Source organism: Mus musculus, chromosome 2 (genome assembly GCF_000001635.26).
Source record: "Mus musculus strain C57BL/6J chromosome 2, GRCm38.p6 C57BL/6J".
NCBI classification, from domain to species: domain Eukaryota; kingdom Metazoa; phylum Chordata; class Mammalia; order Rodentia; family Muridae; genus Mus; species Mus musculus.
In genome coordinates, this window is record NC_000068.7 from 128,765,941 (window position 1) to 128,779,503 (window position 13,563).

Here is a 13,563-nt window from a genome sequence, read left to right on the forward strand (position 1 = left end):
TATATGGGTTTATCCTCAGTGCTTATGAAGCTGAGCGAGCACCTTTAACAAGTGACCTTTGCTACTTCATGTGACACATTTTTATGTTATACTTCTTTCCTCATTGAAGTCATTGCTCTTTGGAGCTGGAAATAGGCCATGTTTTTAGATGCAGCTATCAGTTACAGGGTGTAATTCTTATACAATATTTAGTGATGTTAAAGTCATTTGATAATAATTAAAACAAAATACCACAGTTGCCCTGTCTAACCCCAAGCCACGCCCATGAGGAAAAAAAAAATTCTTTCCAAAGTTGTACTGTTACTTTCTTGTCCCCCAAAAGAGTATAATGTCACTTTTTAAAATAATTATGGGAAAGTGCATTTAAAAGCCATATGAAGTAGATTTCATTTCCTGAAATAAAATGTTAGTTGATTTTCAAGTCCTTATGTTGATGAGCAATGAAAGCTCACTAAACGAGAAATACGCAGTTGGCCCATGGCACACATTTCATGGATAAACCATTGCATGCTGGGAAATGGTTCTGCTCTGCATCCTGACAACCCCAAGACTGGATATGTACGGTAGATACTTAGTGATCCAGTCTTAAGTAGATTTCACAGTGTCCAAACTCAGACTTAAAAGGACTCGAGATTATGGGTATGAGCACATCCAAACAACAAGACTACATTACATCCTTTGGGTTTTTTCCTAGTATTGTTTCCCTGTGTTTCCCTGGCTGACCTGGAGTTCACTGGGTAGACTAAGCTGGATTCAAATTTACAAAGCTCTTGCTTCTGCTCCCGGAGTGTTGGGATTATAGGCATGAACTACCACACTACTATATTCATGTTTTGAGGTGTTTTTTTTTAAAGAATGTATGTGGGTACACATCTGTGGAAATGTGTGCCTTGTGTGTGTGCACTTGAGGAAGGAAGACAGAAGAGGATGCTGACGTGAAGCACCCATCATGGCCGCTGGGAACCAAACTCCATTCCTCTAACAGAGCAGCAAATGCTTTTAACTGCTGAACCATCTCCCCAGCCCTACGTTCATTTTGGAGTTTTTTGGTTTTTTAAACATGAGATTTAAAAAAAAAATAGATGAGGCTTTTGCCATGTGATTATATTTTCTCATTTGAGCTTTTGATATCCATCATGGTGCCCAGCTTTTAAGGTATGAATGCTTTTTAAACTACATTTGAATTACCATTTAGGGGTATGTATAGAGAAAATTGTTAAATCTGCTCTAAAATGTCTACCAGATAGCTTTCTGATCATCATGTTAGTGATATATACTTCCACCCCTAAAATGGGATAATCAATGACCTGTTTCCCAACTGCTACCAGTTGCCCTGGCAACATTGTTATCCTTTGAGAGACAGAGCAATGACAGTTATATACAGTGTCTCATTTGCCAGGCTAGACCCTGTTCCATGCACTTTACCCAGGTTAGCTCTTTGTCTATGTTAACTCCTCTTGGGACTGGAAGGTGGAAATGAAAAATAATCTCACTGCTTTTTCATAATCAGCTATAGGCCCCAGGTAAGTAGGCGTTGTAACCATCGTGGGTCTTCCATGTCTATGACTTGCACATCTGTGGAGTCCATTAATCACAGATTGAAACTGTCCAGAAATTAAAGCACGCCTCTTGGTAAGTGTTTTGTTTTCCTAGCCCAGTGTGGTTGGATGGACTGGAATGCTAGCACTGAGGTACTGTGGTTATGAAAACTGCTGTCAGTTCAAGTCCAACCTGGTCTGCATAGTGAGTGCTCAGTCAGGCAGGTCTAAATAGTGAGACTCTACCTCACTAGTTGTCTTTGTTTTCTTTAAGACAGGACCTTGCTAGGTGGCCCTGGCTGGCCTGGAAATATTAGCATCCATCCCTCCAGCCTCTGCCTTCTTCTTGCTGAAATTATATGTGCATACCACCAGCCTTGTTTTGTTTTCTTGAGGCCAGGAATATATTTGGTCCTAGAAAACATGTTCATCATGCACAAGATCATGAGATTGATCCGTAGGAAAAAAAAAAAAAAAACAAAAACCCAGTCAATAGTCCCCAAACAGTCTAACAACACTAGCAATACTATATAGCCATATTGTTAAAAACAAAGTAACTAATACAGGGGCTGTTAACACTTATCAGTTATTACACCAGTTATTACACGTTACCCAAGGATTTACACAGGCCACCGTGAGTTGGGGAAATCTCACAAGGCCCCACACCTAGATGAAGAGCTACAAGCAATTAATAGCGGCTGAGAGAGGGAGAATTAGTTTTCTCCAGGGAGGGTCCATGATAGGTGATCCAGTCCTGGGTGGTTAGCCTGCATGGGCACAGCAGATTGTATTTGTATGTGTGTGTATGAATTTGAGAGGGAGTGGGGGAGGTGATGTGAATACTGTGTCTACACACCGAGGATGGAAACCCACCCAGAGCATCCCTTAAGCTAAGTGTGTGCCCACTACTGAGCATGCACCCAGCCATTTTTGCTTGGGCACCAACCCTGTACAGATCCCAAGGGATAAATGCACTGTTACATTTATTCTCCTCCCTCACCACACCCCAAAATTCATTTCTGTTAGGATTCATATTGATCTGAGCATGTCATTTTTTTCTAGTTGGTATTTTCTTTTTACTTATAGGTAATTTCTCTTATAAATGATGGACATATGGCCTTTGAATCCTTGCAGGAAAGAACAGTGTATAGCCAGAAGTAGGCCCAGGTGTCTATTTAGCATTAGTCTGATGCTTTGAAGGGTGATCAGGCTGAGAGCTATGCTGTATACTTTTTGTCAGTGAGAAGCCAGAGTCACTCCAGGTCTCTGAGACTCGTTCAGGGTGTGGCTCAGGGTGTGCACCGTGGAGTTACACTACCTGATGATTTTCAGTACCATCTACCCCCAAATTAAATGCACAATTACAAACTAAGCCACTATCAAAATAAAACACTTTCTTTCTAAAAAGGATCAACCCAGGATATGCAACCCCACCATGACTAACTTTTCATTTGTTTGTTTAACAACAAGCAAAATCTCTGGCAAATATCATGAGCTCAGAGCTTGGGGCAGAAAGGAGGGGGGCGGAGTATCCCCACCCTTTTTTCTTTCTTTCCCTCCTTTGACTAAAGGTCACTTCCAGTTTAGACTTGGAAGCAGCTCCGGAAGGCCAGAAGGCCAAACTGGAAGGCCTCAGTTATGAATGACTGGCCTGTAGTTAAACCACTACTTATCCCCCTCTAGCTTAGACATGAATGAGACTTAGACTGTGGTTATTTTATTTAGCTTGACAATTACTGGGGGTAACCCCTAATCTATTGTTCTAACCACTGGCTTGCCTATGTCTCCAGCCATGTACCCCAAATACTTTCTGTTTCTCCTGATCATGTGCTCAAGGTTCACCTCCTCTCTTGGCGGCTTCCTCCTTTCTCCTGTCCTTTCTCCTCCTCCTCCTCCTCCTCCTCCTCCTCCTCCTCCTCCTCCTCCTCCTCCTCCTCCTCAACCTCTTTGCCACCCCCCACCAGGTAACTCAAAACCTACCTACCTCTAATCCCTTTAATTGCTTGTAGCCATTTTTATTTAACCAATATTTTTAAATTAAGGAAGAAGACTTGCACAACAAAACCTGGTGGTAAGTGTGAGAATTTTCTCTGACCAGTACCTTCCCATACAGAAGTTTGCATTACAGTACATAGCAATAGACCAAACCTTACACAGTCCTTGAAGCTGAGCTAGCTCAGTCCTGCACCATTTCTAAAATTGACTGATTTGAGACCTAGCAAACCCAAGATGAAGTTACCACCAACTACACCTCCAGTCCAGAGATGGCCTATGGTACCTGTGCCCCACATGACCTGTGATTTCTGTCTGAAGTCAAACTTCCACCATCCAGAGAATGAAGGCAGGTTTCCAGAGCCTCATTTCAGAATGACAGCGCCACAAGTGTCAATTCAAAAAGCTGGGCCCATTTTGGATTACCAATCGGTGTTTCTCCCATTCTCAGCATTCATTATGTGTGCAGTTCTTTGTGTAGGGCAGAGTCTCATCTGCTTTCCCCATTCACTTTGTCATATATATTGCTGTCAACTTTGGCCCTGAAAACATGTGTGTGTGTGTGTGTGTGTGTGTGTGTACATACATATACATATATATGTGTATATAAAATATTCTCTTTGAAGGCAACCAAGGAGGGATATATAGGAGACTTTAGAGAGAGGAAAGGGAAGGCAGAAATGTTGTAATCATAATATGATCTGAAAAAAGTAACAAAAGTAAAAAATCCAGGCCCACCTACATTTCACATAAGAGAGAGCGCAGTGACCGTGCAGGTCTGGAAAGCCCGAGGAATGTGTCAGTGTGTGTTGCGGTTACCTCTCTGCCTGGGTCTGAATGGCTCCCTGTTGCATGGCAACGGCTTTAAAACACCAGCAGTAAAAGTAAACCCAGGCCCCCAAAACTACACAGATGGAGGCTGGAGAGAAGTCTGAGCAGTTAAGAGCACTGACTGCTCCTCCAGAGGACCCAGGTTCAATTCCCAGCACCCACATAGTATCACACAACTGTTCCAGGAATCCAACACTCTCTTCTGGCATCCACAGTGCAGGCATGCATGTGGTGCACAGACATACATACAGGCAAAATACTCGTGCACATAACATTAACAAATCTAAAAAAGTTTTTTTTTTTAATCACCCAAAATTGTCCCTTTGTCAAGCGTAAGTGGGAAAGTGCTCTCAGTTTTCCCTCTATCTACCCAGAGCGTTCAGTCAGAATCCCCAGGACTTCAGAGAAGAGAAGCTGGGCTATAAAGCAAGGGTGCTTGACAGGTGCATAGTGCCAAGGAACAGAGTGAGTCTGTGGCACTGTGCACATGGGCTCTCAAGAGTTCAGTCCTGCTCGCAACATCTAAAACCGTGGGTCTCAACCCGTGAGTCACAACCACTTTTGGGGAGTTGTATATCAGCTATCCTACATCTCAGATATTTATATTATGATTCATAACAAGAGCAAAGTTATAGTTATGAAGTAGCCATGAAATAATTTTCTGGTTAGGGGTCAGCACAGCATGAGGAACTGTATTGAAGGGTTACAGCATTAGGAAGAGTAAGAACCACTGATCTAGAAGCATCCACTACATGTTCCCTCTGTTCCAGAAGTTTCTGGAATAACTATAAGTGCCATGCCTTTAGGGGCTTAGTTTCCCAAGAACTGAAACTGCAAACACCCCCACCCCCAGCCCCATGATGCACCCTGCAGAGTTACTGGCAATGGCCCTGTGAAGAAGGAACTTTGTGGAAACATGACCTCTGTGCATGGAGAATAGGTGGCTTCCCTCAGAGGGAACTGTGGGCAATGTGGGTAGCTGTCTAGTGAGCCACCTCCCACCATGTCTCAGCGTTTCGTTTCCTTTTATCTTCTCTATTTCTAGAAAGAGCTTTCTGAAGAAGTCAGCCAGAATGGCAGCTGGGCTCAGATTCCTGTCCAAATCCACAATGCCACCTGCACAGTGAGAATCGCGGCCATTACTAAAGGGGGCATCGGGCCCTTCAGTGAGCCAGTGAATATCATCATTCCTGAACACAGTGAGTGGGGCGGGGCGTGTTGACTGCAGAATGTGAGCTCAGACTGCCTAAGTGGGACCAGTGCAAGGGTGGCTGATTGACAAGTGCAGAATAAGGACCGAAAAGCATTGTGCAAGAACTCCAACACTCCTGCCATTACTGAAGATCAGTCCTTTCCAAATACTGAATTGGGCTCTACCTGTTGAATTTGGTTTAAGGCCCATGACACCATATTTTAGACAGGCAATACCGCTGGTCTGTAGCTCCCTCTCACTGGCACAGTTGGTTTGCAACATTTGTTTCTGCTCTGTTTGAAGCTATTGCTTGCCTTGTTTTTACCCAATCAACCCTCTGGTAATGTGCTCTGTGACTCAGTCTGCATTGGCCATCAAGTGTTTCCTTCGGGTGCCATCCTCATGCTGCCATGGCTGGCTGAGCTAAATGCCCAACCATGCATATTACCTCTTGCCTATTGCCAGAATGTTCTTTGGCAAGAAGCCACCATGATGCCTCACATAGGCGAAATGCTGTTCGTGCTTCTGTAAATCAGGGGAGCCAGCTTTGTTCTGACGCCAACCCATCCTAGGTTGAGCAGAATTGAACCTTTATTGTAAAATCCATAGCCAACCATCTTCTCAGCATGACTTACTTGTTTACAAGTTCTTGCCTAACTCCGCCTTTGCACCCAATAGCAGATGAGACTGGATAGCAGATGACTCATTTATGTCTGTTTCTTTCCCCATGATCCTCAAGCAGGCTCTCCTGTTTAGTAGATTACCTTAGCAGCCAGGAGACTCAGTACCTGGGAAATGTAGTTTCTGATGCTCCGGAGACTAAGGGCGTTTATCTGGAAGAAACTCAAAGGCCCAGCTTTACAAACCAAAGTTTAGGACAGACGATAAGAACACCTGCTGCTCTTGCAGAGGACCAGAGCTTTAGTTTCCAGTGCTCACATCAAGAAGCTTACAGCCACTGTAACTACAGCTCCAGAGGACCTGATGCCCTTTTTTCATCTCCATGGTTACCCACATATGTGTGCATTCATGCATTGTCAAGCACACTGGCAAACATGCATATCAATAATGGTCCATCCTTCTTAGAAATCAGAATTTGCGACCACAGAAATTCCATTTTCATGTTGTACTGGCTAGTTTTGTGTCAACTTGACACAGCTGGAGTTATCACAGAGAAAGGAACTTCATTTGAGGAAATGCCTCCATGAGATCCAACTGAAAGGCATTTACTCAGTTAGTGATCAAGGGGGAAAGGCCCCTTGTGGGTGGGACCATCTCTGGGCTGGTAGTCTTGGTTCTATAAGAGAGCAGGCTTAGCAAGCCAGAGGAGGCAAGCCAGTAAAGAACATCCCTCCATGGCCTCTGCATCGGCTCCTGCTTTCTGACCTGCTTGAGTTCCAGTCCTGACTTCCTTGGTGATGAACAGCAGTATGGAAGTGTAAGCCGAATAAACCCTTTCCTCCCCAACTTGCTTCTTGGTCATGATGTTTGTGCAGGAATAGAAACCCTGACTAAGACAAATTGGTACCAGTGGAGTGGGGTATTCCTGTGACAAACTGACCATGTTTTGGGGAGGACTGTGGAAGGACTTTGGAACTTTGGGCTTGAAGATCCATCCGTTGTTAAGAGCTCTGTCAGATGTTGTGTAGGAGCTTGGAAGATAATGTTGAGAACACTGCAGAAGATGGAGCTCTGGTGTGTGAAATTTCAGAGGGAAAATTAAAGACTCTTTTCAGGGCCATTCCTGTTTTGATTGTGAAGATTCTGTAGTTCTGGTTAGCTGGGGCTGAAGAATCAGCTGTGATTAACAAGATACCAGAACTACTAAAGCAAAAACTTTGCATTACTGGGACTATTGATGCTGGTTAGCTGGAGCTAAGAAATTAGCGGTGATTAAGAAGAGACCAGCATCATTGAGGTGACATCTTCTGGGAAGTGTTTTCTGAGAGCACAGTGGCTGTGTTCCAGATATAGCCAAAGTTGTACCTTGTGCTGTGGCTGGACTTGGTAATGTGTAAGGGTCATTCAGGTGGTACTGGTTTTGAAGGCATGAAGGAGTTGAGCAGAGCAGCTGAGGCTTGGCACTATGAGAGGCCATGGAAGGCCATTGGTGAAAGTCCAGCCTCAGTTGCAATTGATGGCCCAGGACTGAAGGGGTCATGCAGTGTTTTGGAGATGCCAGTACCATGAGATGACCACCAAGAGCAGCAGCAGCAGCAGTGGAGTACAGGCATCTGGAGCCTAGAGGATGACACGTGTGCTACAAAGGGCATGGCTGGAGAAGTGACCCAAGCCCTTGGAGGAGCCCAGAAGATCGTAAGTTGGATCCCAGACATTGGACGGTTGGCGATTGACTTTTGCTTTTGATTGTGGCTGTGCCCTGATATTTTCCCTCTTGAAGGAAGAAACTGTTTTAGTGGAGCCCACAGTTAAGAGACTTTTAATTGTAAAAAGACTTTGGATTTTAAAAGAGATGGATATTTTAAAGAAATTGAAATTTTAAGAATATGTAAAGACTGTGGGACTTCTAAAGTTATTTAGATCTTGGGGATGAATAAGAATGTAAGGGCTGAGGCTTACTAGTGATGTGTTTGTGTGTCAAGTTGACAAGGGGTCAATTGTACTGGCTAGTTTTGTGTCAACTTGACACAGCTGGAGTTATCACAGAGAAAGGAACTTCATTTGAGGAAATGCCTCCATGAGATCCAACTGAAAGGCATTTACTCAGTTAGTGATCAAGGGGGAAAGGCCCCTTGTGGGTGGGACCATCTCTGGGCTGGTAGTCTTGGTTCTATAAGAGAGCAGGCTTAGCAAGCCAGAGGAGGCAAGCCAGTAAAGAACATCCCTCCATGGCCTCTGCATCGGCTCCTGCTTTCTGACCTGCTTGAGTTCCAGTCCTGACTTCCTTGGTGATGAACAGCAGTATGGAAGTGTAAGCCGAATAAACCCTTTCCTCCCCAACTTGCTTCTTGGTCATGATGTTTGTGCAGGAATAGAAACCCTGACTAAGACACATGTGTAACAAGCTGTAAACAATCCTGAAGTTTTGCTTCATAGGCAGAATCACTTTGCAATGCTCCATCCAATATGTAAAAAACACCCAGCACTGCAGTCTAAATAACACCAGTTCCTCCCAGCAACACGTTTCAAATTCTAGTTACCCTCCTGTGAGAATCATTATACAAAACATAACACTGCCACTGGTCACTGTAAGTGACAGATGCGCAGGGTCTCCAGAGTAGTCCTATCATGTTTCCAGGCTTGTTGGTGACTGACCTGTCATTCACTTCATACACTTGGCAAAGACAAATGCCCACGTGACTTCCTTGCCAAATCCAAATGACTTTTCCAAACATGGATAATTGACAGAAGCTATTAGTGAAAATGTGAAAAAGTAGCAGGGGTGGGGGTGGGAGTTGGGGGTGTTGGAAGGTAAGGAATGGAAGGTAAGTGGAGCAGGGATATTGGCATCATTGTTGCTTGAAAAATTTATTGTTGCTGGGCGCGGTGGCACACGCCTTTAATCCTAGCACTTGGGAGGCAGAGGCAGGTGGATTTCTGAGTTCAAGGCCAGCCTGGTCTACAGAGTAAGTTCCAGGACAGCCAGGACTATACAGAGAAACCCTGTCTAGAACAAAACAAAACAAAACAAAACAACAAAAGAATGTATTGGCTTGAGCACAGTTGTGAATGATTTATATAAGCACAGTACGTGACAGAAACAATGATAGTGTCCCAGTTAAAGTGTCCCTGCAAAGCCCTTACTTTAGAGGCTGGGAGCATAGCTTAAGGCTACAGCACTTGCTTAGAATTCAGGAGGCCCTGGGTGCCATCCCACACAACAAAAGCTTTCAGAGATACTTGACAACACCAAGAGCAAGAAGACAAAATGCTGAAATTACAGTCCGACATGACAGCTCCCTGCAACGCAGAAGGTGTTTCCATGTGCTCAAGGATTGTTTAAATGTCTCTTGGTTTGTTTGGTTTTTTTTCTTTTTTGTATAAAGAAATAACTCTGATTTCTACAGTTTTGGTTTACTTTGCACAAGCCAGGTATGGTGCAAAGGACTGTGATCCTGGAAGAGGCAGGAGGAAAAAGAGCAGGAGAGCAGCATAGACTGTAGGGAAACCCTGTGAAAGAAGCTAAAAAGGGAGATAGAGGAGGAAGCAAGGAAGGAAGGGAAAATGCCGTGCACCAAACAAATGCTAGCTTTACTAATTTTTCCTTTTCTTCTGCACTTATTGCCAACATTTGGTTATTTTTTTTTTAATTGACAAGTGAAAGTTATATATATATTTGTGCAGTTCAGTGTGTCGTTTTGACAGGCACTTACTGTGGAATGATAGAATCTAACTAGTCTCATTGTCTTCTTAAGTTTTATTCGTTTTGTGTGTGTGTGTGTGTGTGTGTGTGTGTGTGTGTGTGTGTGCATTGTCTGCCTGTCTGTGTCCCATGAGAGCACATCTCACTGCTCTGCAAGGGAGAGCAGTGTCCGCAGAGGCCACATAAGCTGTTGGAACCCTGCAGAGCTGCCATTTCAGGCAGTTCTGAGCCACCCAGTGTAGGTACTAGAAACTGAACCTGCATCTTCTGCAAGAGCAGCGCTACCAACTCCTGAGCCATCTCTCCAGCCCCTACTTTCACTAATAGGTAAAGCTCAGAATCATTTCACCTTGCACAAAGTGAGAATGATCTGCGTTCATTGCTCACAAAATGGTAAAGGATTTGCAAGTTGCTGTATTTTGAATCCCAGAGAACTCTTTCCAATGCATGGTTTTGGGTTTGTTCCAGGTAAGGTAGATTACGCACCCTCGTCAACCCCAGCCCCTGGCAACACCGACTCTATGTTCATCATCCTCGGCTGCTTCTGTGGATTCATTTTAATCGGGTTAATTTTGTGTATTTCTCTGGCCCTCAGAAGGAGAGTCCAGGAAACAAAGTTTGGGTAAGTTGGTAACTGTGAGCAGGCATGGTGGAGCACACCTTTAATCCCAGCAGAGGCAGGGGCAGGTAGACCTTTGTGAATTCACAACCAATCTGGTCTACATAGAGCTGAGATGGAGGAAACCCTGCCTAAAAAAAAAAATAATAACCTCATGGTATTGATGACATTGTTGTAACAGATAATAGCGCCTCTCTGGCTGGGCTTCTTGCCTTGTCCTATCTTATGCAAGCCCACGAGTCAGGTGACTTCCCTACTTGGACAGGTTCAGTGACAGCAAGAACAAGTCCTGTGGTAGGCTCTTTACAGAGAAGAGCTCTTCAGTAGGATGCACTGTGCAAACAGGACAGTATTTACTGAGAGGCTTTAAAAAGGAGACTGATTAGTGTGTGTGTGTGTGTGTGTGTGTGTGTGTGTGTGTGTGTGTGTACTTGTGTACATTTGCACTTTTCTGTGCATGCCTGTGTGGAAACCAGAGGTCACTATCTGGTGTTTTCCTTTCTTGCTCACAAGTGTTTTAAAATTTTAAAAAAATAAAGAAAGAACTTTTTTAAAACTCTGTGTGTGTGTGTGTGTGTGTGTGTGTGTGTGTGTGTGTGCATGCCATACCATGATACATATAAGGAGATCAGAATACAACTTGCAAAAAATTAGTTAATTCTCTTCTTCCACATGTGAGTTCCAGAGATTAAGCTCAATTGCCTTTACCTAACACTGAGCCACTCCACAGGCCTCCTCCAGTGTATTTTTGAGATAGACTCTCATTAAAGCTGGGTCTTACCATATTGGCTAGACTGGCTGGTTAGCTGGGGCCTCATGCCTGCTATACCATTACTCCACCCACCAAGCTATGTCCCCAGCAGGGAAATGTTCTGGCTGCAGGAGGGCCATTTATATTTGGTGACGGACACCATACTGTCCTGTGTCACGGTTCCAATGCCCTGACCTTATGGTTGGATATCTCTGTTTTGTGCAGGGGAGCATTCTCTGAGGAGGATTCCCAACTGGTCGTAAATTATAGAGCGAAGAAGTCCTTCTGCCGGCGAGCCATCGAGCTTACCTGTGAGTTGAACATCGGTTCACTTTTTGGCAAAAGTTAAAATAGTGGAGACCCAAGATAAGTCTCTAATGAACGCTAAGAGATGAGAATGGAAAACAAATACATACACATATGTGGGTTTCCAACATGTATATATACACATGTGTATGTACACACACATAGGCATGGGTTTTGGTTTTGGTTTTCTGACACAGGGTCTTGCTATGTAGTTCAGGCTGCCCTCAAAGTCATGATCCTCCTGCCTCAGCCTCCTGGAGTTAAAAAATGAATTAGGGATCCAGAGCCTCATGAATCACTGAGGAAAAGAAAAAACCCTGTGGCTGATGGGAAATGGGGCAGAGGGCAGAGGTCAAAGGTTTAAAGGAGCAGCCTCACCTCCTGTCGTCCTGGCCACTCACTCAAAGGAGATGGATAGTCTGGCAAGTTATACTGGCAGGCTTGGGTTTTGCTGAGTGGGAGTGGGGGGTTCTGGTTTGTGGGGAGGGTAAACGGAAGTTCCTAAGCGGTTTCAGGAGCAGCATGGGAAGAATGAAAACATTGTCAAGGCCGTGCTTCTGGTCGTCTGGCTTAGCAAAACACACAAAACAAAACATAGCCTCATGGAGTCCGGGCTCCTATGAACCAAAGCTTATTCGATGCATTAACTACTTTTCTAATATACATTTTTAAACATTAGATGTCTCTGTTCTTGTATTTAAGAATTATTCATTTAGACAACTTTTCCCTCTATTGGAGAACAAATTGAATATTTTTTTTCTAGGAGGGAACATCTCCCTTCTGAGGCTCTTCTCTTTGAAAGGTGACTCATGCCCCAACTGTAGTTCAGGGTGAACCATCTCCCAGCTGGTCATTAAGTGGGTCTCTCTCTCTCTCTCTCTCTCTAATGCTGCACGCCTGTTGCGTTCATTATTCTATACTACATCCTCGCTATAGACAGTCTTATTTTCCAGACCCCTGAAGTACCTGATGTCTTAAAATGAGGTGCCACATATCACATGTATGAGGACAGTTTGTTCTCTGAATATTTCCTGTGCTCCATTTATCTTCTTCCCTGGCTGGCATGGGAGGGTAGGAGACATATCCCAATGATTCTTTTCTATACCACAAATAGGCCTATAGAATCCACCAGCATGTGCTCATTGGTGTTTCCCTAACCCCTTTAAAGTCAAAAGCAGACTTCTTCTGCGTGAATCCCTGTGCAGACAGCTGCTATCATGAAAAGGGAAGGGATGTGTGGGTCTCATTTTTATAGCTGTTTGTAGACGGTCTTACCTTGAAGGATTAATGTTATTTCCCCCAACCACAGTATAAGTTGGGCAAGTGTGTTACTCTGAACAAAATGTTCCATATACATCTGCTTATGCTTACTGAAGAAAGCACACGGCTGCTTCTCTCTCACATCGTTACTCCTCTCATAGTGCAGAGCCTGGGAGTGAGCGAGGAGCTGCAGAATAAGCTGGAAGATGTTGTGATTGACAGAAACCTTCTGGTTCTCGGCAAAGTTCTGGGTGAAGGTAAGCCGCTTCAGAGTGATTCTTTAACATTCTAAAAGACAAAGAGCAGTGGAGGACTTCTTTCTTTCTTTCTTTTTTTAATGTATACTTGTTGAATAAAATATCAATTTTATGACTTGGAGTTATAATGCAAATAATTCTTTCTTTGGAGCTTAAAATGAAATAGGAGAATTTTGAAACTCAGATCTGACATATGTAAGAGGCATCTGCAGTCCCTGGAACAGAGTAAGCTTCAGAAGTATAAATTCCCTTCCCTTACTGCAAAGCATGTGATTTGTTGATTACTATTTATTACTGTTCTCTATTTATTGATTGGTATTCTACTTCCTTTAAGGTATTGATCTACTTGAGTTGATGAAAGTATATACTTAAATTTTAAATTTGTTTTAGCATGAATGGTAGTGTTATTAAATTTGTGCTTTGGGCTGGGAATGGAGTTCAGTGGTAGAGTGTTTCCCAAACGTGCATGAAGCCCTGAGTTCCATCTTTAGCA

At 43.7% G+C, this 13,563-nt stretch overlaps 1 protein-coding gene across 2 annotated transcripts in view; it reads left to right on the forward strand.

Annotated features, from left to right (window-relative positions):
- Positions 1 to 13,563, forward strand: part of Mertk (MER proto-oncogene tyrosine kinase) — a 104,248-nt gene that overhangs the window by 67,026 nt on the left and 23,659 nt on the right. For both annotated transcript variants that reach the window (NM_008587.2, XM_006498860.3), the window contains exons 9-12: positions 5,407 to 5,560; positions 10,346 to 10,499; positions 11,473 to 11,558; positions 12,975 to 13,070. In NM_008587.2, coding sequence (NP_032613.1) covers positions 5,407 to 5,560; positions 10,346 to 10,499; positions 11,473 to 11,558; positions 12,975 to 13,070 — 490 coding nt within the window. The remainder of the gene's footprint in view (positions 1 to 5,406; positions 5,561 to 10,345; positions 10,500 to 11,472; positions 11,559 to 12,974; positions 13,071 to 13,563) is intronic.